The sequence below is a fragment of the Terrapene carolina genome, unplaced genomic scaffold (assembly GCF_002925995.2).
Source record: "Terrapene carolina triunguis isolate 2854851 unplaced genomic scaffold, T_m_triunguis-2.0 Scaffold85, whole genome shotgun sequence".
In the NCBI taxonomy this organism is placed as follows: domain Eukaryota; kingdom Metazoa; phylum Chordata; order Testudines; family Emydidae; genus Terrapene; species Terrapene triunguis.
In genome coordinates, this window is record NW_020664436.1 from 29,056,974 (window position 1) to 29,080,366 (window position 23,393).

Below are 23,393 nucleotides of genomic sequence, written 5' to 3' on the forward strand. Positions count from 1 at the left end.
ATGTGAACACATTTTACTCTTCTGATAGCTGCGAAACCAGTTTGGGATATTTCTCAGCAAGAATATATAAAGCCAACATTTTCTTCACTGTGTTCTTTCTTCTCTCTTTTCTTCCACCCCATACTGCAACACCCAAAATAAATTCCATTCCTGACCTAGGCAGTTTTTGCTTGTTAGTTTAGACACAAGCCCATCTCTGTGGAGTCTTGGGAAGAAAAAGATTTACTATAGAACCAGGCAGGAGGACTGAATGATGGTCCACACATAACTGGCAGAACAGAGGGATATGTCCTTATATGAACAAAGATTCATAAATTCTAGGACTGGAAGGGACCTCGAGAGGTCATCGAGTCCAGTCCCCTGCCCGCATGGCAGGACCAAATACTGTCTAGACCATCCCTGATAGACATTTATCTAACCTACTCTTAAATATCTCCAGAGATGGGAGATTCCACAACCTCCCTAGGCAATCTATTCCAGTGTTTAACCACCCTGACAGTTAGGAACTTTTTCCTAATGTCCAACCTAGACCTCCCTTGCTGCAGTTTAAACCCATTGCTTCTTGTTCTATCCTTAGAGGCTAAGGTGAACAAGTTTTCTCCCTCCTCCTTATGGCACCCTTTTAAATACCTGAAAACTGCTATCATGAATAGCTTAGTTTTCTTTTTCTCCTTTACATTTCTGTTGTCAGAAGTTAAATATGGCCAGTTTGAAATGCTTAGTTATTATAAGCCTCATGCCAGGCAGGAAATATAACTGATGTTAATGCCTGCTGTCAGCAATAGGTGCCGCTGAACTGGTGCTGTAAATGGTTTTAATGCAAGTGTAGACAGGACCAAACTGTGTTCAGTACCATTTCAGAAAACATGGTGGATCCTCAAGTGTCTACACTAGCCTTTTTAAAGAAATCTCCTACCATTTCATTATTACCAGTGCTGCTCCAGTAGTACAAGCAGTGGTGGGAATGCTGGCATACACAGGGCACTGGTGATTTTAAGCTTAGGGATTCTTTTATTATGCATTTGTGCAGCACCTTACACAATGGGGGCGATCCTAATTTTAGCCTCTAGAACTATTGTAAAACAAATAATAGCATAACACAGCATTGCCATTAGCAAGGCAGTGTAGGCACTGTGCCTCCTGACACTCAGCCAGGCGCAAAAGATTTATGCATGCACGTAACTTCACTCACTGTGAGCAGTCCCAGTGGTCTTTGCAGGATCAGGGCCCTACTTGTTAATGGTAGGAGACACAACTATACTTTGGCTGATTGTTACCCCTGACTTTAAATATGACTGATAAATTAATCAAAGCATTTGGCTTGGCAGTGTAGTAGTCATGTTTAATTAGGGTGGCTGTTTTGGCATGATGTTGGTTACAGGTAGTAGTAGCTTTTAAGCCAGTTTTATTTTTAGGGGTGTAGCTATCATCCTACAAAGAAAAAATAAAAAGTGAGCTAGGTTCTAGCAGCAGATTTGGAAGAATTGAAAAAGATTAAGCCACACATCACTGCTGAGTCCAAGAGCCGTTCCCCCAGATCTTCAATGAGTCATCTTATTTATTTATGTTTATTTATTTCCATTTAAAAAAAAAAACTGTCAAGTGCTTTGGGTCATGTACAAATATTATAAAATCTACAACTGCTTGGGCAAATGTTTTTTGTTTTGTTTGTTTGTTTTAACTTCCCAATCCCCTCAGAGAACAAATAAGCCTTGCAATGTGACTTGAAGGTCAGCAGAATCTTGAATACCAGGAACTTTAGCTGTGGTCTTTTTTTAATTGTAGAGTCTGTGTGCGAGCACTCATTGGTTTTATTTTATTTCTAATTTAAATGGATAAGCTGAAATCCTTTGATAGGGAAGAAAATGTCCCTTTGCTGTTGCTCAAATGTTAAGGCCAAATCCTAGTCCCACTGAAGTCAATAGAAAGCTTCTATTGATTGTAGTGGGATCGTAACTTGTCCCTGAGTTATATATTAATATATGTTCAAATCTATCTTCCATTCTGCCTTCATAACAATAAAACATATCTTTACTGGTGGCTTGACAGTGTTCCTATCTCTGACTAAAGACGACATGGTGATGGCAAAAATATGCAGCTCTGTGGGCTAGGGGCTGTTTTTTTGTTCTGTGTTTGTACAGCTTCTAGCACAATGTGGTCCTGATTCATGAGTAGGGCCCATCGGTGAGATGATAATACAAACAAATAATAATGTATGTACTTTAAAATTTCCCATCATCTCATTTAGGCCGTGATTGAGGAAAACTTCCCTATTCAGGACTTCACTTGAACCTCCCATTTACTTTGAAGTGTGCTTAAATCCTGTTGACCTCAATGACTAAATTTAAGTACATGCTTAAGCAGGGCTTTGGAGTGGAGCCCGGAGCTGGAGCGCGGATCAGTAGGTTTTTGCCCGGAGCCGGAGCGGAGCAATTAAAAAATTTGATTGCTCCAAATCCCTGTGCTTAAGTGCTGTCCTGAATAAGGATCGACTTCATCATTCATGTAAGTGCTTTTCTGAGTTGCAGCCTAACAAGGCAGAACTCCCTCATTCTTTTAATCAAATTTTTCTTGGAGAGAGCAGGTCAGTTTTGACTCCATTAATTTTCAGGAGAATTGTATTGGATACGTGATGATGTGGTTGTCTGGGGAAGCCCCAGTGTTGGAAAGATATCTATATTACCAGTTGTATGTGTGCTACATTTTGGAACTTAAAAATCATTTATTTATTTTTAGATTTGTAAAGCACATCTATCATATATATTCCTAAGTGAGACCAGAATCCGGACCTGTGTCTTTATTAGTGCCTTGTGCAGTGCCAAGCAGGCTGTTCTCACTTCATACAATTTTGGGAGCTATATAAATAAAAAAAGTTACTTTTTAAACCTATAAGTAGACAGCTCCCTGCCTGGATAATCTTACAATCTAAGCGGACAACATACAGGCAGCTGAGTAGGAGAGAAGTGCTCTCTGTGTCTACTTATCCCAGTAGCCCCTATTCAACTTTGCCTACAGTTATTTACTAAATTATTTTGTATTTATTAATATGAGCTATTAAGGCACCTAAACAATTGGATTGAAAGGTTTCAAAAGTGCTGTGTGTCCAAAGCTCCCATTTATTTAGGCACCTAAATATAGCCTTTGGGGCAGAATTTTCAAAAACACTCAAGTGACTTGAGCTTACATCCCATTGGCTTTCAGTGGCACCTAGGCTCCTAAGTCACTTGGGTATGTCTACTCTGCAGTCTGAGGGGTCACTGCAGCACAGGTAGACATACCTAAGTAGCACAGAAGATGTAGTGGGATGGGCTTCAACATTGACCAGCATGCCAGGGACTCCGGGTACATACATGTGTTGCGAGCCTGTGTTGAAGTCCATGCTGTCACCTCTATGCTTCTATTTTTAGCTGTGCTAGCTCAGGCATGTTTACCTGTGCTGCAATCATACCTCAGATAGGTGTGTAGACATACCCTGAGGCCCTTCTGAAATTTTTGCCTTTAGCAGACTAATTTTAGGCACCCATTTCTGAAAATCTTGACTTAAATGTATTTAAATTATTCTGCAGTAAATCTGCAGATCTATTAGATGCTATTCAGGAAAGCACTTAAGCATATGCTTAAAGTTAGGTGAATTCCTGAATCAGAGTCTTAGTTATTAGCTGTATCTTAAAGCAGCAAATGAACATTTTTAAAGCTGGGATTCTCTATCTACATTAACAAATTATAAATGTGTGTTAGGACTCCAACTAAGGCTTGTGACATAAGCTAGCACCAGTTGATTTTGATGGTGTCTTCCTTCTTCTGTTAAACAATCAGCCTCAATTGTGTGGACTTATCGTTGAATAAGATCATTGAATCATCTAATGGGAGGTTAAATGGAAAGTAAAAGTCTTCGTAGTGGTGTGATGGAATTCCTGTGTCTAATTAAAGCCTCAAAGCATTTTTTAAAAGCTGTATAAAAGGTGAATCATTTCTGTAAACAGCCCCTAAAGCAAAAAACCCAACACCTTTGCTGTGGGAGAAGTAATATGGCCCAGAACACCTTCGCAAACAAAGAGTTACTCTTCTGCAAGCTGCTCTCTTTCTTCAGCAACTCAGCATGGGGTGCCAGAAAAATCATTAACAGGCTCATCCTGCACTTCTCCCTTTTCCACACCTGCATATCACGATCCCTGCTGTAACTTTATGGACCGTGAGGAGGCAGGTTTGACGCCATGAAACACAGGCTTAGCTAACAGCTGCAGGATGGGCAGAAAGCCAGACAGTAAAATGTAAAGAGGAGGAAGGAGAGGGATCACCTTTGAAGTTTACAAAAAAAGCATGACTTTGACCACTTCCTTTTTAAATTAGCTGTCTCAGGTACACTGAGGTATTGGCCACCAGCTTGAATGTAAAAAAACAAAACAAAAAAAGGGTGGGTGGGGAATTGCTTGGAACTAGTCAATGTACTGTAGTTAAAATGTGAAGAGTGAGTGAGTGTGTGTGTGTGTGTGTGTGTATGTGTGTGTGTGTATATGTGTGTGTGTGTATGTATATATATATATATATATATATATATATATATATATATATATATATAATTTTATTTTTAAAACCTTTTTAAAAATTTTTCAACTTTGAGTATTAAAGGAAAGAATGTATTCCATTTGGGAATCTCGGAGCTGAAAATGGTGTGTGCCTGTCAAGTGTGAAAAGCTACATTAATGCAGCGTTAAAGCTGAAATTTGAATCACATGCAAGCCAGGAAATTCATAGTTACGGTTCCCACAGCAACAATAACTCAGCCCCCTTGTGCATATGCAGAATTCTGGATTACTTTATATGGTGTTAACTTACAGCAAATTCTAATCTTAGTCACATGAGTGAATTTCCCGGGTAGCTCCAGTGGCTATTCTAGATTAGCACTAGTTTAACTGAGAGCATACTTTGGTGATACCATGGGAAAATTACAGTTGCTGTGGCAACTACAATTTTGAATTTATTCAAATCTGAGCCTTTGGAGTGTGTGTGGTTTTGTTTTGTCTTGTTTTTATTTTGCATTTAATTATGATTAACAGAAGGATAAAGAAAAAATTTAAAAACCTGTGTTCGACTGGTTGTATATTTAGAGGCTAAAGTCTAATTTTGATTACAACAGTGTAAATTGGAATAACGACATTGATGTCAATGGTCTGTCTTAAAATCTGATCTTTTATGTGTAGGAGTGTGTTTGTTTCAAATGTGAGCTCTCAGATTGAGGGGACTCTCAAACATATTGAGTGTGTTTATTTTAACTGTATTGAACTCTATCAAACATTGATTTGAAATGATCCATGTTCTTATTTGAATACGTACTTGTTAAAATAATCATCCATTTATTTTCAGGGTGGGGAACTCAAAATATCTGCTTATTCATCTTGTATATGCAACAAGGGTGCCACATCATGGCACATCTTAAAAGATAAGGGACATGCACAATATATTTTCAGATGACTTTGTTTTGATAAATCTGGCAAAGGCATTCATCTTCATGGTGTATTCCAAACTGGAGGTTTGACGTTTCTAAAAAAGAGAAACTGATTTGAGGTGAGAGCCGCCCAAGAAAGCATCTAATGCCCTAACTAGTGATTTTTTTAAAAATAAATAAATACATAAAATATCATGGTCTAATATTTCAGAAATCCCTGAATGAGTTCTTAATCCAGTTTAGAAAAAAAATCACTGCTGGAGTGAAAACAAGCATGAGAAAGTTCCACCAAAAGAGGGTCCAATTCAGTTCCCATTTAAGTTAATGGAAAGAAAACATAATGACGTCAATGGGAGTTGAATCAAGGCCAGAGTAATTTAGTTGGGAAGTTACAGTACTTGAAAATAGACCCTTAAAGTAGAACAACTAGTGTCTTGATGTGTGATTTATACCGATAAATATATTGTTTTGTATTCAAGAGTCTGATCCTACACTAGTCATTCAGGTAAAACTTCACTGAAGCCAAAGGATATTTTGCCTGATTAAGGACTGCAGGATTAGACCCATAACTATCTTAAGTATTTAAAAGAATGTTATGTCTATTCTTTCTTTATGTAGATACTCAACAGATGAGAACAACTCATCTTTCAACAGTTATGGTTAAGAATAAACCAACTCTGCTTTTTATTTTTTAACTGCAACAATGGAACTTGTTTCTGCCCTATGTGGTTTGTTTGTTTGTTTTAAGTTTTATCAGACTTTAGTGTAAGGCCATTGAAGTCAGTGTAACTATTCCAGATTTTCACCAGTATAAACTGGAGCAGAATTTGGCTCAGTGGGTTCCCATATGAAAGACAAGTGCAGGAGACAAACTTTTAAAAAAGGTAAAAGGACAGCTTGAAAGGAAAAGAAAAAAATATATATAGTTCAACAATAATTTACTTAATTAGTACATATAGCATCATTTTTAGTTTAAATGTTTCACATGTGAAGTTCAGAAACAGGAAAAAAGGAGTATTTTAACACATATTTATAATCTCTGGTTAAACTTCATTTATTTATCAAATGAAGGACATTATCTATATTGTCTATTACACTAATTCATATACATATTTTTTCTTTATCTGTCAGCCATTCAATGGTTTATTAACTCAGACTCCTCCAAGGAAGTACCATAAGTCCATTTGATGCTCCTTATTGTTGTATTTTTCCCCTGCTTTGGACCTTTGATTTAACTGAAAGGTGTACAAACACCTTGTGGCCAAACAGCTCCCTGAGAAAAGATATAGGAATGTTGATTTTGTTCCTTAAAAAATCAAGTACTGCAAACAAATTCATAATATTTTATCATCATAGTCCTATCAGGAACCAATTTTTACTAGATACTTGGTGGGTAAAAACTCCCCCAGCATTCCTAAATTCATGGCCTTCAGGATCTGTGAATCTGTACATGTGTCAACGGGTTTCTTTTCCCCAGCCAATGGCTGGCAAAAATTGGATCCTGATAGGACTATGATAAAATAATATGAAATCATGTGTAGTGCTAAAACCTTTCATTTAGGGCTGCATCTCTCTCTCTCTCTTTCTCTCTCTGGAAATCTGGCATAATTGATGAGGAAGCTGACAGAATATCAGTGAGTTGACAGTTTGGCACAAAGACTTCTGGGAGCTCTTCAAATGAAAAACATTGCAAGACCTGCAAATTTTGTGGATGGGGGAAGGCCCTGAACAAATAACATTAACTTTAAAATTCCTGGGCTTGTTGTGTTGTTAGAACAATGTATTACATTTCTTAGATCAGGTAGTGAGAAATATAAGGTAGCATATTTTACTAAGAAGCTATATTTTTCTCATAATGGTTTTAGGTGCATTACATATAATATAACATGATGTCTTAGCCTGATGACATGTCAAGACGTAAGGGCCTGGTTGCAGTCTCACAGCACTGTAAGTCAGGAGTAACTCTGTTGAAGTCTGCAGAGCTACAGTAATGTAAGAGGAGAATCAGGCCCTAAGACTCTAGAAAAGATGCAATATAAGGGTGAAAAACAGGTTAAAAAGAAAAAGTAACAAGATCTATTTTCTGTAATCTCATTTTCTAATAAGTGGCAGTATCCTTAGTAAATAAAATAGCTGTTGAGAGGGAAATACAAGGAAATGCTTCTCTTGAGGCTGGTCTCTAGAGTCCTTAGGATCAAGGTGAGTTGAGGTCACCAGAACACAGGATTTCCACAGTGTATTGTTTTCTATTTCGATATGGATTGGAGATTGAATGACTGCTATGTTGCTCTTTCACTTTTCTCCACCAGCTGGCTACCTTTGCCTTGTATTGAAGAAAAGGAGTGAGTGTGTGTGTGTGTGTGTCTCTCTCTCTCTCTCTCTGCCACTGTTGTAATAGCTGCAGCGGACATTGCTGATGAAGTCACAGTTCATTGTTCTGATGTCAGGAAGAGAACAGTGATGTCTGAATCTGGGATATGCCTTAGTATAATGTGAGCTAGAATACATTTATTATTCTCTGGTGTATTTACGTCTGCAGCCCTAGCAGCATGGGATCTCTGGATCTCATAAGCTAAGCACTGTTGTATTTGCATAGGAGACTTCCAGAGAATGTCCAGGCCCCCTAGGAAATTATGTTGATGACATAGGTGGCATTTTGCCTTTGCATCATTACTGAACCATGTCGTAGCTGGCTGGTAGGTGCTGCTGTCTTGTTTAGGAATGCGGCCCTTTCAAAGAGCCATAATACAGGGGTTTTTCCCTTTATTAATATTTCTTTATGGATTTGCTATTTAAATTGGCAACTGAATAGTAAGACATTAATATTTCTGCACTGCTTTGGAAACAAAGTGCTAAATTATAGTAGTAGCATGTTTGTAAGTGGATAAAAATAAATGTATTTTATCAGGAAATCTAATAAACACACTAATAAATGTAGCTTCTGGTACCCAGGAGATGTGTGTTATTTTCCTCCTTTTAAAGGAGGGGAAACTGAAGCTTAGAGAGGTCAAGGGACGTGCCCAGGGCCACACACTGAATCAGTGGTAGAGCCAGGAATAGAATCCCACTTTCCTGCCATCAAGTCATGGTTTAACCACTGTCAAGAAGGTTACAAATTCCGTTAGACTGAAAAATTAATACCAATTCTCTTCTTGTTTTTTTCCCTTATGTTAATAATGTTCTATCTGCTCCCAGTGGGCCAAATTCTTCTGTTACTTACACCCATTCCCCTTATTTATGTGCATGGGGCTGCATGGCTATTCACAAAGGCACAAGTTGGCCTAATTATTTTGTTCTATATAATTTCAATTAAAATAGGACTGGTTAGAGGCTTCTGTACATGAGGTCAGATTCTGATCTATGTTTCACCAGTGAAGTCAATGGAGTTACTCCGCCTGTGTACATAGGTGGAATCAGGATATTTGCCCTGAAGCTGGATATTTCAAATCCCCAGCCTCTCTCGTAACTGCTTTGCTCAGATATGTTGGCTCACACCACTTGAGCATGCTAACAGTTGTTTCAGAAATGCAGTCACAGCAGTAGACAATGCTTATTTAAAATCTTAGCTGTCCATTTTCTTCAGCTGAATGAGAGCTGAACAAGGCAGCTGAGTTGGATATTCTATCCAACTTTTGGATCACATGACTGTGGCTTTTCTGCCGCTACTTTAAATTACTGTCAGCTTCTGAACTTCTCGAGGCAGAAGCTTGAGGTCTTGTTGGTGTAAGATGAGTGAAGCTATGGGCCACATTTGGTGGGCCCCACTTTGGTTATCTCTGTTTCATGCTAAATCTGAGAGTTGCATTATTTCCCACAGCTGCTGCTTTCTTGGCTTTCTGAATTGCAGAAAAGGCCTGAAGAGCAATCCAGAACTCAGGAGGTGGTGAGTTTCCTTCAGCAAATCTTCACAACATCTCTGCATCACCCACCCTCCCCACCAAAAAAAAGAAAGAAAGAAAAAAGTTTATTTGAGCTCTTGTAATTATTCTGTCTGGGAGAGGAGCCAAGGTGTCGAAGTATCAAAGTGAAATTCAGAAGAGTCAAGAGCAAGCAGAGACTTGAAGGGGAAGAAAGGGAAGTAGAAAAAACACTTGTCTTTATCATGGTAATAGTAATGAAGCTGAGCAGAAGAAGCCCAGACAATGGGCTAGGTTACTGTACTATAAACTGCTTCCTGCCACTGAAATTCACAAGTCACCTTTACTTGGCTGATTAGAGAACTACAAAGCCAGGCGAGCTGGTTTTGACTTTCTGTCAGAAACTCGCCAATACTTAACATTTCTGATATTCAGAGCTGCCCTGTAGACATAGTTTTTGTTCCTGAAAAATTAAATGTGGACTCAAAACAAATGAGCAGCTCTGTGGGGTTTATTGATTACAAATTATGAATTATGGGTTGGGCACGATATAACATTTTGGGCCTGACAATCCAAGGTGTTAAGCACCCTTAATATTTTGATTGACTCTGGTGGGAGTTGAGGCCATTCATACTAGTCCTTCAATGTCAGTTAAATATGGGGTGTATCCCAAAGATTTATCTTGCTGCCCCTCTCCAAAGTCTGTAGGCTGGCTGGCCCTGGGCATAGTGGGGTGCCAAAAGTGGATGGGATTCTGTCATACTTGGGAGGTAGTCAGTGAAAAATTATTTCACAAGCCAGCCTCCTCCCCCGCTACCCTACCTCCAAAATGACAAGGTCAACTCTGTAGCTTCTTCTAACTTTCTTTTAAATCCAGTGTCTCTGTCCATGCAGTTCACTTCAGGATATCCAGCCCGTCAGGGACACAATTAGGCTTTCTAATCAATTAGCTTAATCCTGCTGTAAACTTGCCTATTTGCCATTCATGTCAATGAAACCTTGGTTACAGTGACTCTCTCACCACAAAAGCTTTTTTTAAAAACACAAAAACACCTATCTGTCCATCTGTATCCGTCTACATGGCTTAAAAGGCAAAACTATGAGACAAGGAAAGGAAATGTCAGGGACAAAGAAGCACCCTTTTTGTTAAAATAATGTAGTCAGCAAAATGTGGAAGGATTTTTTTGGTGACTGTTTTTTTTACCATAATAATTTTCCTTCGGGGTGGAGGAATTAGTATTTTTTAAATTATTTCAGTAGATGGATATTGATGTATTTGCTCTCTACTGTATAACTTTTATGCATGAGTAGTCCCATTGAAATCAATGTAAAGTAACACACGTTGTCATTGCAGAATATGGACCTTTATAAATGATTATTTAAATTGCACCATAAATGTACATAATGCTTTACAGAACAAGTAAAGAGAGAGTCCCTGCCACAAGGAACTTAGAATCAACAGCTAGATGAATGTATGGTTCCACTGTGGTGGTGGGCATAGCATAGCATAGCAGAGAGAGAGAGAGATTATGAATAATAAAAGGCTCTGACCCTCCAATGAGCTCCACATAGGCAGATTATTGAAGCACAGGCATCTGTCCATGCAGAGCTCATTAGAGGATTGAGAACATAGTATATTAAGTCAATTTTTCTTAAATAAAATTTAAAACACATACACTAGCCTTTTGGTATTTACAACTTATCCCTGTAGATAAGTTGTATATAACTTCATTTGCTGTTTTGAGCATATATTCGAAATAACTTTGTCCATTTTTTTTTTAACATACAAGGGCTATGCAACGATGGGGTACAGTACAAGTAATGAGAACACTTTTTAAAATATACTTAAGCAGTCCATTGAGTGTATAGACTGGGACAAGTTCTGCTCTTCATTTCATTCATATAAGCCTATTGATTTTATTAGGGTTGCAGAGAGGGTAGAATGTGGAAGGCACTGTATAGTGGGCCACTTAGTTCAGTCATTGATTAAAAACTGATCCTGCCTGTAGGGTCTGATGGAAAGCCCATTGTAGAGAGTAGAAGGATCTCGGTTCACTTTATGGGCTTTGGACTGGGCGCTTAAGTAGCTCAAAGCTCCAGAAACCAAACAATTTGTATTAAAAATAAAACTACTTCTCTATTTTATTTTATTTATGGAAGTGTTATCAGCTAACTCAATCCCTGGGTGTTGAGAATTGTTCAGTTTACAAAGAAGGCCAAACTTATGAATAAATTAGAAGAATGAGCCAAAGGAGATCCATGTAATGATAAAATATGATTACAGCTAAAAATTGTTATTCAGATGTAGTTATTAATGTAGAAAGCATTTGTATGCTATACAAACTGGGAGAAGCGTACTAGTGGGGGGACTTGTGAGTAACCAGACCAGCCACAAAGTGATAGGAATGGACTTACTCAAAATAAAAGGAAGGCACTGCCTATTAGGATAAGCCGTTTCAGTGCACTAGACAGCTAGAAGTTTAGGGAAAGCTAAATGCAGCTGGAAGTGTGTTGCAAGTGACTGTGAATGTTAAAAGTATTGGTTTTAAAAATGTATGTTATATGAAAACTTACGTTTCCTTTGATAAAAATTAAACTAAATTAAAAATTAAACTTTACTGGGCTCATCCTGATCTGACATACGAGGTGTAAATTGACTTCTGTATTGTTATTTTGGGGTTATGTCATTGTAATAAATTAGATTGTTTCAGTATTGGTAATAGGACCTACTGAGTGCAAAGCTCAAAACTTTTTCAAATGAATCAAGTGCACAGATATTTCAGGAGGTAAGAGTTAGTACAGAAACCTAAAAGTAATCATTGTCTTTCATTCTTCCTGAATTTAAAAGTTGCTTTGAGTTTTCAACCTTCTGCTCTGTAAACTCGTACTTTGTATAAGTTGTTAAATACTATTTTTTTTATTTACAGAGCAAACCTTGCAAAAGGACTAGGAAGCATTTCCACCATGAACGACATCTGATTTACTTGCATCATATGTATCATCTCGCCCTTCTTAATATGACATCTTCCAAGAGGTCAGTTAATGTCATGAACAAACTGTATGAGGATGTTTGTGTAAGTTAAGTCGGAACATTTTCATGTGCTGTATTTTTCTGTTCTTAACACACAGCTGTGTTAGCTGATATAGTTCATAAGTCACTTAATGGTCTACATGTGAGGTTTGAATACCAAGTCTCCTTGGAGTCATTCGTACAAATCCTAGGAGGGTTGGCTGAGCCCTTCATCTTTCCAAGGCAGATAAACTAAGGATGGGATTCCAAGGGAGACTTAACTGCCATTTTAGCCGCATAAGTCCCACACATCTAGATGCCACTGAGACCCTCAAAACCAGCTGCTGTCTAACCCTATAGTTGCCTAAAGTCCCTTCATGCCTAAGCTTCTACTGTTCAATTCCCTGGATGTAAAGAGGGTAATTTGCCTTTTCCTGAAAAAGACCAAGCCCTTTAGAAAGTCTCATCGATTATTTGTAGCATATCAGGAGAGATGCCAGGGAGAACCCATTACCAAACAGAGATGCTTATTCTGGAGTGGAAAATGTATAGAACATTGCTATGTTTTAGCTAGGAAAGCAGTACTTCCTGGTTTAAAGACTTGTTCTATGAGTGCCACCTGTCAGTGGGGTTGGCTTACGTAGGTTCCCCTAGCGGAGATCCGCAAAGCAGCAACTTGGAGTTTAGTGCACACCTTCACCACATACTACTGTTGTATTAATATAAATGGGCCCAAAGAGTTAAAGGTGTTAACGACCCAGTCACTGTCCAATATTAAACCATTTTAAATAAGGTTTGGTTTACAGAGTCCTTAGCCTCCTTGATACCATGGCAAACACATTATTTTTTTTTAACCTTTGATTAAAGATAGAGAAAAAGAAGGAAAAACAGTTAAAGCATTTGAAATGTAAAGTATTAAGTAAGGCTTTTAACAACATCACTTCCTTTCCCCTTTAGCTGGAGAGGTTCTTTAGAAGAAAAACCCCTTTAGTCTAACTGTCTTTTAGAAGATACCAAAGATGGTAAAAACTTTCCTTTTGCAGAGAAGAGAAGAAGTTAGTTGCGATGGGCTGGAGCTGTCATTGTTGCTGCTGCTGTTAAAGTCCAGTCCCGTTTCCAAAAGAGGAAAGAAAAGAACAGCAAAGATAGAAAATGCAGCTTTTGTCTCTGATGTCGACTCTCATTTGTAACCTCACTGCTGGAAAAACACAGGCACAGCACATAGTCTTATTAGCCATTCTGGGTATGTCTACACTGTACTTAGACACCGGTGGCTGGCCCATGTCAGCTGTTTCAGGCTCGCGGGGTTTGGGCTAAGGGGCTATTTAATTGCAGTGTAGACATTTGGGCCCGAGCTCTAGGACCCCCTCACCCCACCTTGCAGGGTCCTAGAGCCCAGGTTCCAGCCTGACCCCAAATGTCTACACAGCCATTAAACAGTCCCTTAGTCCGAGCTCCGCAAGCCCAAGTCAGCTGGCATGGGCCAGCCGCAGATTTTTAATTGTAGTGTAGATATACCCTCGGAGACCTGACAAACTTGTACCAGCATATGACTGTTTAGGGCATTGTATTTAACTGCCTCTTTCTAGTCACAGACTCACAGCAGCATTGCAATATATGAAGTCTTGGCCCGCTAAGCCAGACTTTTATTAGATAAAAGGAGAGGGATAGGAAAGAAAAGAAGTAAGGTGGGGAAGGAAAAGGACACACTAGGGATGGGTGGGGTGGAGAATAAAGTCTCCCATCCCAGGTGGTATTCGGGATTCAGACGTAGCCAGTACAGCTGGAGATGTCATCTGGATCCCTCTCTCTTGGCCTGGTCTGGTCAGGACATCTCAGGATTAGGATGAAGAAGGTCCAGGGTCCCAGGAGATGGCAAGGGTGACTATGATGGAGCTCATTTCTTCCCCTTTTTCCAGCCAGCCAGCGTTCTAGAAGCCTCTGCTAATTTTCAGCCCACAGTCTCTTTTTTAGGACCCCAAAAAGGTAGTGATGGGTGGAATAGTCCATTCCTTCATTATTTTATTCACTCACTAGGCGTACTTTCCAACGCACCAATTTTGGTTCATTAATTTCTGGTCTTACACTTACCAGGCATAATTTTAATACAGTCCTTGAGTTTTATATCAGTTGTCCTTTGTGTTTGGACTATTTCAGTCTCTTGCTTTTGCACATTTTCCCATCAACATTTGTTGTTATAGCTTCTTGTGACAGCTAATAAACTTTCTTACAGTATTTACAGTTAAGAACACGTTTACTGTAATTGTGCAGGCCCAGTTATTACAACACTACTCCCTGGATTTAGCATCGCGTGTCAATGACCAGTTTGGGAGAGCAATGCTACAGTTCATATTTGTCTAAGAACTCCTAATCCACAGTCCACCTGGTGGGGCACTACTTGCTAATCTCCCATAAGTGGGAATGCACAAGAAAGAAAAGATACTTACCAGCAAACTGTTGTTCTTCAAGAGTCACGTCTGTGCATTCACACTACCCATCTGCCTTCCCCTCTGCCCAGAGCTCTATATAACATGAGGACTCTGTAGTTAGGGAGAAGGATCTGAGGTGGTTGCAGTCCTTCATTCAAAGTAGGGCAATGATGTCATCTTCTCACAAGATCTTGTGTGTGCCCTCCCAGCAGACACAGGTTTTCAAGGTGGTTCCACAGCTCAATGTCAGATGCCGTATCTGTAAGTGGGAATGGACAGAGGTGACTCTCAAAGAACACCATTTAGGAGTTATTAGAGCTTGGCAAAAAAATTTTTAGAGAATGATAAATATGCCAAAAAATGTAGTTTCGGTGTGACCAAATCTATCTGCTAATTCGGGTCATATTCAGTAAGTGGTTAGAGCTGAATAAAAAGAAGGGAATTTTTTTTAATAAAGTCAAAATGGTTCACTTCAAAATGATGTTTCATTTCAAGTTAAATCTATCTGAATCTATTTTTTCCAGTTTTTCATTTTGGTGAGAAAAAACAATTCAGTTTTGATTTGAAATTAACCAAAGCGGGTTTCCCTCCCTCCCCCGCCATCCCTCAGCATGGCCACCAGTCTGAAAAATTAAATATTTGCTCAGCTCTAGTTATGATGACATCTGCTGTGTATTCAAAGAGTGATGATCCTGACTGCTTTCTTCTAAATTTGCTTTTCTCTGTTTGGTGCTACCTGGAACAGACTGCTGGAGAAAAATGGCCAGTTCGCAGTTGCTGAAAAAGAGCACAGTGTCCATGATCTGGTTAGTAGTCAAATGGTCATTGCTATCATCTATTCCTTCTGCTTTTTAATGAATAGTTCACCAAGGCAAAGTAACAGCTAAAGCACTTTTCTTGATTGTTGCTACAAATGCTACAAGCCTAGAATATGTTTTTATTTTAAAGTTTTACAGTATTCTTCACAGTCCAGACTGCATATCAGATAGATCAGTGGTAGGTATGTGGATTTGTGCACTGGCCTTTCACCTTACAAAACCACCACACAATTTGTTACAATTGATAGTCTCTGTAGAGGCCCAGGATTGCAATATAAGGTTCAGGCCAGAGGGTCGTTGATAGAACTTTGTACGGAAGTTTGCACAATTCCTATGTGTATTATCCTGAATCAGTCCAGCCCTATTAGCTTCCTACTTACATAACAGCTAAAATAATCTTAGAACTAAACCCCAGGTGAAATCTTGACTTCATTAAAGTCAATGGCAAAATTCCCATCAACTTTAGTGGGGCCACAATTTTTCTCCTCCCCTGTTTTCAATCTCCTTCTGCAGTATTACATGTTAGCTAAAAGCAGGGGAGTGGAGTAAGGCATTATCAGGGGACTTGGTTATACCTAGGCTTGGCAGAATTTGATTTTTATTTGTTTATAATTTTGACAGATATCAATATTTATTTTTAAGCCTTTTTAGATTTTTATTGTTTTTAAGTTTTCACAGTTGCAGGAAATTACACAGGGGCCAGACAATGAGGGCGGTCAGACAGTGGTTATTTAATGACACTAGACATTGAGATTCAAAAAGTTAAAGCTTTTATGACTAGTAAAACACAAATTGTCAACATCACATGTCAAAATATACAGAGTAAATATTCTTAAATCAAACTCATAAGTTTTCAAGCAAAATTTTTCTTACTTTGCCCATCTGTAGATTTTGATTATTATTGATGGAAATATTTTTTCTTGTGTTTGGGACTGTGTATGGTAAAAATGATGTTTACTGACGTTTACTGATAAAAATCTCATCCTTCCAAGTTTAGTTATACAACTTTAAAAAGGTGTAGTGCAAACATGACCTGTGTCCCCACCATGTAAGTGGGACCTAACATAAGAGAATGTGAGCAGTGATGTAGAAAAATATAAATGTAAAATATAAATTGTAAAATAAAGATTGTATGACTTCCCCTAGGCATATATTCTTTTAGAAGCATACTTTCCACACACAACAGATTAAAAAACCATGTTGTTGCACACAATTGTGTGTAAGAGATGGTTTTCACTAAAACATTTTCTGGGGCTTTTGGTCATTACTTGCATAGATTACTCTACTGTTAATGCTGTTTTCTTAAGTGTTTAAAAAGAGAAGTAGGACCAATCTTTCTAGACCTGGATGTTTTAGCATTAGGTTCCTAAATCCATATTTACGCCCTGATACTGCAAATATGCATCAGTGTTTGCAGGATCAGGGTCTTAAATCGCTAAATAAGTGACCTGTTTTTCAGTGGAGCTGTGGGTGCTGAGCACCCTTGAAAATCATGTCACTTGTTTAATTGCCTAAATATGGGTTTTAGGTTCTAACTCTAAACACCGCAATCTTAACATTTTGGGCTTGATTATATCACCTTTTTGTGTGTGAAAACTCTCTTAACATCTCCTTCCTACACTTGCCAATTTGTATTAAGATCTTGAGTCAACAGTGAAGCCCACTTACAGTGAAATTGGATTTTTGTTTTTGATTTTTTTTAATAGAAAACCTTTACTCTTAGCAGAGGCTCAGTGTAGCGGGAATTGCAGTTTGCACATTGCATGGCACAGAAACTGTTAGGAACTTGCATTCTACTTCACTATAACTGGAGTTTGTCTGTATTTTAGTTCAGCATAAGCCGTTTCCTCTGCCTGTCTGTCTAAAATTACAAGTGGTAATATAATGAGAAAAGTTATTTACTAATAAATAATTTAGCAATTAATGGGGAAAATGTATAGAATAAATCATATACAAATTATTATTCAGTTATCTATAGAGCTGTTCAAATAATAAAATGTGTAAGTGAATAATCTATTTCAATACATATGTTAGAATTCATTGGATGAATCAGTCAGGACATGCAGGTGACTGAGGACAGACATTGGGATGGATTTTAAGCAGCAGCCACAACTTTACTAAACCTAGCACCCCTCCCCAGTGTTACTGCCCTGTCTTCCTGTGCCAGGCTTAGAAGAGGATCCAATGTGGGGTTTACAGTGCTCCTATCATGTAGCCCATATCACAGACTAGATTCTGCACTGCCTACCCATAGGATTCAGCCTGCTCTGCTGAATCCTTTCACTCTCCTCCCTGTGAAGAGGATACAAGTATCAAAGAGGGACCTGGCTGTGTGAAGACTTCAGGTCTCCCTTTTCCCCATAGGCCTGAAGTCCATCAGTGAAATTCGGGGTCTCTTATTTCTGGATACTGGCCCTTTTGGCCTTTTATCTGCACTGGACACCAGCTACAAGTTGCAATGGACTAAGTAGTCATACAATTCCTAATGTTAAGTCCTATTCCTATTTAACCTAACTGTGTCTCTGTGAGGCTATGAGGAAGGCAAAAAAACCTCACACGCTCACCTACAATTTGGCCCTGATGGGAAAAATTCCTTCCTGACCCAGGTGATTGGTCAGCCATGACATCCTAAAAACACCGGTCCTATATAACTGTGGAGAGGGAGGGTGAGTTCAGCAAAAATGGGGCACCAGGCGCAAGAAACCCTAGACATGGGTTTAAATTAGTGATTGTGGGGCGCAAGGAGATAATTGGCTCCTGTCTCCTAGCTGGCCAGTGGGCATCGGAGCAGCCAGAGGGAGGAGGGGTCTACCTTCTAAAGATGTCTGGTTCCACAAGGGCTAATCAAAACTCTCCCACCCATGAAACTGGTTTGGTGGTCTTATTGCTATGAATAATTCAAACAGTAACATTGTAGTTGTGTGTTCTGGCTAAAATAATGCAAAAGCTCTTCAAGGCAGAGAAACATATTTTTTTTCCCTCTGGGTCTAGTCCTGGTTCCATTGAAGTAAAAAGTAAAATTCCCATTGACTCAATGGACTCAGCAGTAGCCCCTATATTTGTAAAATGCCATAAAAAGGAGGCACTAGATTTTTTTTCTAATAATAAAAGCTATAGAAATATCTGAAAATTTACGGGCGAATCTGAGGGACTAAGCCAATCTAATTCTGCTAAAAATAATCTCTTGAATTCCCATTTGATGTGTGACAGATTATTAGCATAAATAAGAAACATTATTTCAAATTAAAAGGAAATAAGGAACACATAAGTTTCTCTTCTGTTCTAAATGACTGGAGATGCCCATTTATTGAAAAATACCAAAAAGCAGCACAGTCCACGAAGGCTGTATCTGACACTGGATACAGTCTCTAGTATTACACTGATTTCAGGTATTTATGATGCTGGATTGAAAAAGAAATTTCATTAACTTTTCTTTCAAAGGTGTCTCTTGCATGGTTCACTGAGCTATATCATGGTCTGGATTTTATAGGCACTTCAACTGGATATCAGGTCTGAGTATGACCCTACTGGCATGATTCCAGCTGAAGTAGCAGTCACAGAAGAGCTGGGAGAGCTTCTCCTTTAGAGTCTAAAACTGGTATTGGTCTGAAGAGGATTATATAGTTCTAGTAACTAACAAATATGAATCACAAGTTTGAGGTTGAATTGAACATACTATGTTGCCAGGTGCCTTGTTTCCAGTATCATTTGGGTTGGTTTTTTTACAAGAACAGTTTGCAGTGTTCTGCTTTGAAAATGCAGGGCTGCTTTGTATAACCTACACTTGTGCTTCTGTTATCCCAAGATGGAATACTTGTTTCCAAGTCATCATAAACAACCTGGAAATAGCTCCACTGAAAGAGGGATAGAGGAAAGCACATTTCCCATTTTGCTAGACAGGAAACAGCATGAGCTATGTCACAGGGGCTTCTCCAAAACACGCATCGTTTTTAAAGAAATGAAAAACAATTCAAAGGAGAAACAACATGAAAATAAAGGAGCTGTTGAAATGTGAGTATGCTCTGTCTAAATGATTTGCCTGAATCAATGCATTATGCCTATGCGCCTTAATTTAGACTGGAAATAGAAACTTGTTATATGATCTATAATAAGGGCCCCATTCCCTTCTTCCTTTTGTAAATTTGACTTGAAACATTGCAGCTCTTAAGAGCAATCACACATTAAAATACATGTAGGTGTGAGCTTTCAAATATCCTCACCGGTGAATATTCAGAGCATCACACCCTGGTGCTTGCTTCTGAAGTTAACATTAAACCTGCTGTGCAAACTCAGGATATGTTTTAAAATGTCCATAATTTTGATGTATTGAAACTAGATCTCTTCAAGCAAAGCACATACTCCTCATCCAGGACTATGTGCCATGCATGCCAAGTTGGAAATTTTTAAATCAAGCTGATTTCGAGTTTATCTGACTGTAGGAGTGCTTGCTAATATATTTCTTACCAGTCAACTATTCTCATGTGCAAATAAAATCCATGTTATCTATTCTGGAGTTAAAATGTACCCAAAAGTTAAGAGAGAGAGTGAGGGAAAAGATTGGATATTCTTTACCCAAAAGAAGAAAATGAAAAGCAAAAATAGGAATTTTAGAACAGAAAATCTATCTCAACCATAGTTATGATGTTGCTACCATAGCACTATAATAGGAATAAATACACTGCGGAATTATTTAGATTGGCTATTTCTAGTAAGCTTTTCTAAAGATGTTTTGAATGTGTCTTACAGTTTGGAGGATCAGAAATACAATAACAGCACCTTTGCCCCACATGAAATGATCACTGTGCCTCTTACCATGGAAGATGTGGTTCTGAACAATCCAGTTGTGGCATGTATTTTTATTTACTCTTTTGTCCCTCATCATGTCAGTGCTGTATAGCCTGAAGGAGCTGTCATACACTTTTACCCCATAGATTAAAAGTTCCTTGTAGTACTCAGAGAACAGAGCTATTATAGCATCAAATTCTACCCTCCAATACACACGGGGCTCCCCTTGAGATCAGTGGAAGCTGTGAACACAGAGTGAAGGACAGAAATTTGGCCAAGTGACCAACAAATACGTGCAGAAACTCTCACATTTGGGGGGATCCTTCTTTTCACTTAAACTGCTGTACAGGAGCATCATTCATCCACTGCTTTATCCCTTTGAAATGGTGGGAAGTCAGGCAGAGGGGAGGATTAAACTTGTAGCCACTTATGCTGACAAGCTCAGCATACCCTGCCACAACAAAGACCGTCTGGGTTTGGCAAATTTCCTGGGGTTCACCACCAGGAGAGCTTCTCCACCTTTAAGAGGTTCATTAGAGCATGACTCTTGCTACCAATCCTTTTGCTGGCCAGTAGCCTTCAGGGTGAGTGGGACTATATTGGGGCAATGAGGGGTGGGTTTATCAAGGCATCAGAAGGAAGATGTAGGGGTGAGCAAGGCAAGGCAGGACATATGGAGCATGAGGCAGGGAGTGGGCCTGCTGGGTAAGAGGGAGAAAAGATGTTAGGGAACATGGGGAGATTACAGCCATGTCAGGCAGAAAGCAGCAGGGGAGTACTACTAGCACTTCCCTACCCTCTCCATTGGATGGACCTGTTGCAGATTGCTGGAGAATTACGCCACTCTGAGCCAGAGAAGAGCTATAGATGTTCTCCTGGTGGAAAGCCTAAAAGGTTATTGGTTACTCTCTCACAAGCCAGCTAGCCAAGGCACCAGGCTGCAGCACCCAGATACTGATTCAGAGCAGTGGTGCCCCAGGTTGGGCTGTCTATTAAGGGGAGAGGACAGAAAAGTGTTAGTGCTCACCTAACCTTATACTTCTCCTGTATTTCCTCCTTCCCCTAATGTGGCTGTTTATCTCCCCAACATTCATGTTTCTCCATGTCTCCTCCACACTTCCGTCTCACCATACAAAACACTTTTTCATACATCTCCAGCTCTATAGCAGTGTGGAGAATGACATATGGTCAGTGTCCAGCAGTTTTCTTTGGCAAAACCATTTGGCTGTGACAAATTACTGCAATAACTTTAATATTTAACATTCCTGTAAATATGTCAGCATAAAGCTGAGTTGCTGTGTGAAATGAGAAACCTGAACTTTTTTTTAAGTTGGAGAACCACCACAGAAATGTGAGGAAAACAGTGAAAGAGTTTGAAGAGGGAATATTTTAATAAGTTCCATGTAAAGTTATTAATTCTTGTCCCAAAAAATTAAATGGAAAACTAAATTCTCCTGTGAAAAACTATCATGGCAAATTTGGAGACTAAAACCAATCTTTAAACTGTGAAAGAGGGATTGTTCATCTTGTTTTATGTGCAAATCGCAAGGCAATCCCCCACTACTATAGTCACATTGGGCCTAGTTTTTACAAAGGGAATCTCTCCTCCCCTGCGACTGACTTCAGTAGGAGTTGTGAGTAAAGACTGCAGGACTCTGACCTTAAATTTTACAAACATCTCTGCCAAACATTAGAATGAGAGGATGGGCTTCTATGGGCATTTTCCACTTTAAAGTGAATCCTACCGCTTTAGCTTTGACAATCTCCCATTTTAAAAAATCCCTTTGCTCATATATAGGCCACTAATATAGGTCTACTTGGGGGCATCAAAAGTAGAGCTGAGCAAAAATTCAGAATTTTTGTCCTGTGAGAAATTCCAATACTTTACCATTTTTATCCCAAACTGGGACAAAAAAATTGAAATATCAGTTCTTTTGCAAAATGGAAATTCCAAAGAAAAACAGTTTAGAAATGGCAAAACAGTTTCTCATTTTGGATTAAAATGAAACATTTCAACATTCCCAAACCAAAAATGTTTCATTTTGGTTAGTTGAACTGAACCCCCAAAAAAAGTTCATTTAGAGTCAGTTCAGTAAAGATTTCCATTTCCTTAGTGTGTTGCATTGCTTCATGGGAGTTGTAGTTTGGGAGTCTGATCTCCACATTCTCCCTGGCCAGACTAATAGATGTATGTAGTACAATGCCTCAGTACAGTTAAATGTATACATATATGATCTTAATTTTTTTTTTTTTTTAATTTTAGGAAGCTAAGTCAACAGTTACCTACTGGACTAATTATGTGGACAAAGAAGAATCCATTTTCTAAAGAGGAAAAGGATGACTAAAATACAAACTCACAACAGCAATAAAAGTGCAGCTTTATGTAGATCTTAATGCTGTATCCCACACATACTGTGATGTACCTATATTATGAAATCATTGTACTGAATGTAATTCAACTTTCTACAGGCCAAAATCTATATTGTAAGCTTTTAAGTATTCACTATAAAATTAAATGTGCTCAATTTCAGATGTTTGTTTTTTAATGGATACAACAAGCTTATTGTGTGTCATGCTATGGGAGACTTTGCACTTCACATACAAGTGGGCTCATCAGCCATTTTGTAAACCAAACACAGCACTGGCTCTTGTGGCAGAGGAGGACACTTAGCACTGTGAGGGGAGAGACCAACTCAGCAGAAGAGAGAGAGCAGACTTGGAAAAACACTGAGAAAGTGAAATAATGGTTCTCTACTGAAAGAGCACAAGCAACTCATAGGTGTCATAATCAGACTACTTGGAGGCAAAATAATTTGAGGCTGTCAGTTGATGAGTAGGTCCCCTCAGGCACTGCTTCCTTGACTGACAGTTCTGCTGCTTCCAATTACTGCAGTAAAGATCTACCCACCTGTGAAAGTTATCAGAGGAGAACAGGAGGGAAACATCCATCATGAGTGAGACATTAAAGGCAATGTTTTAAATTGATCAAAGTTTTACATACTTAAAACATATAAAGATGGTTCATCTGATTCTTTAGGAAATGTAATA

General features: G+C 38.8%; 1 protein-coding gene across 1 annotated transcript in view; it reads left to right on the forward strand.

Annotated features, from left to right (window-relative positions):
- Positions 1–22,877, forward strand: part of LOC112104515 — a 103,402-nt gene extending 80,525 nt beyond the window's left edge. Inside the window, exons 7-12 of the mRNA XM_029911033.1 lie at positions 9,264–9,329; positions 12,231–12,337; positions 15,488–15,548; positions 19,366–19,571; positions 20,307–20,406; positions 22,609–22,877. Coding sequence (XP_029766893.1) covers positions 9,264–9,329; positions 12,231–12,337; positions 15,488–15,548; positions 19,366–19,571; positions 20,307–20,406; positions 22,609–22,671 — 603 coding nt within the window. The 3' untranslated portion in view covers positions 22,672–22,877. The remainder of the gene's footprint in view (positions 1–9,263; positions 9,330–12,230; positions 12,338–15,487; positions 15,549–19,365; positions 19,572–20,306; positions 20,407–22,608) is intronic.
- Positions 22,878–23,393: the final 516 nt, after the last annotated feature.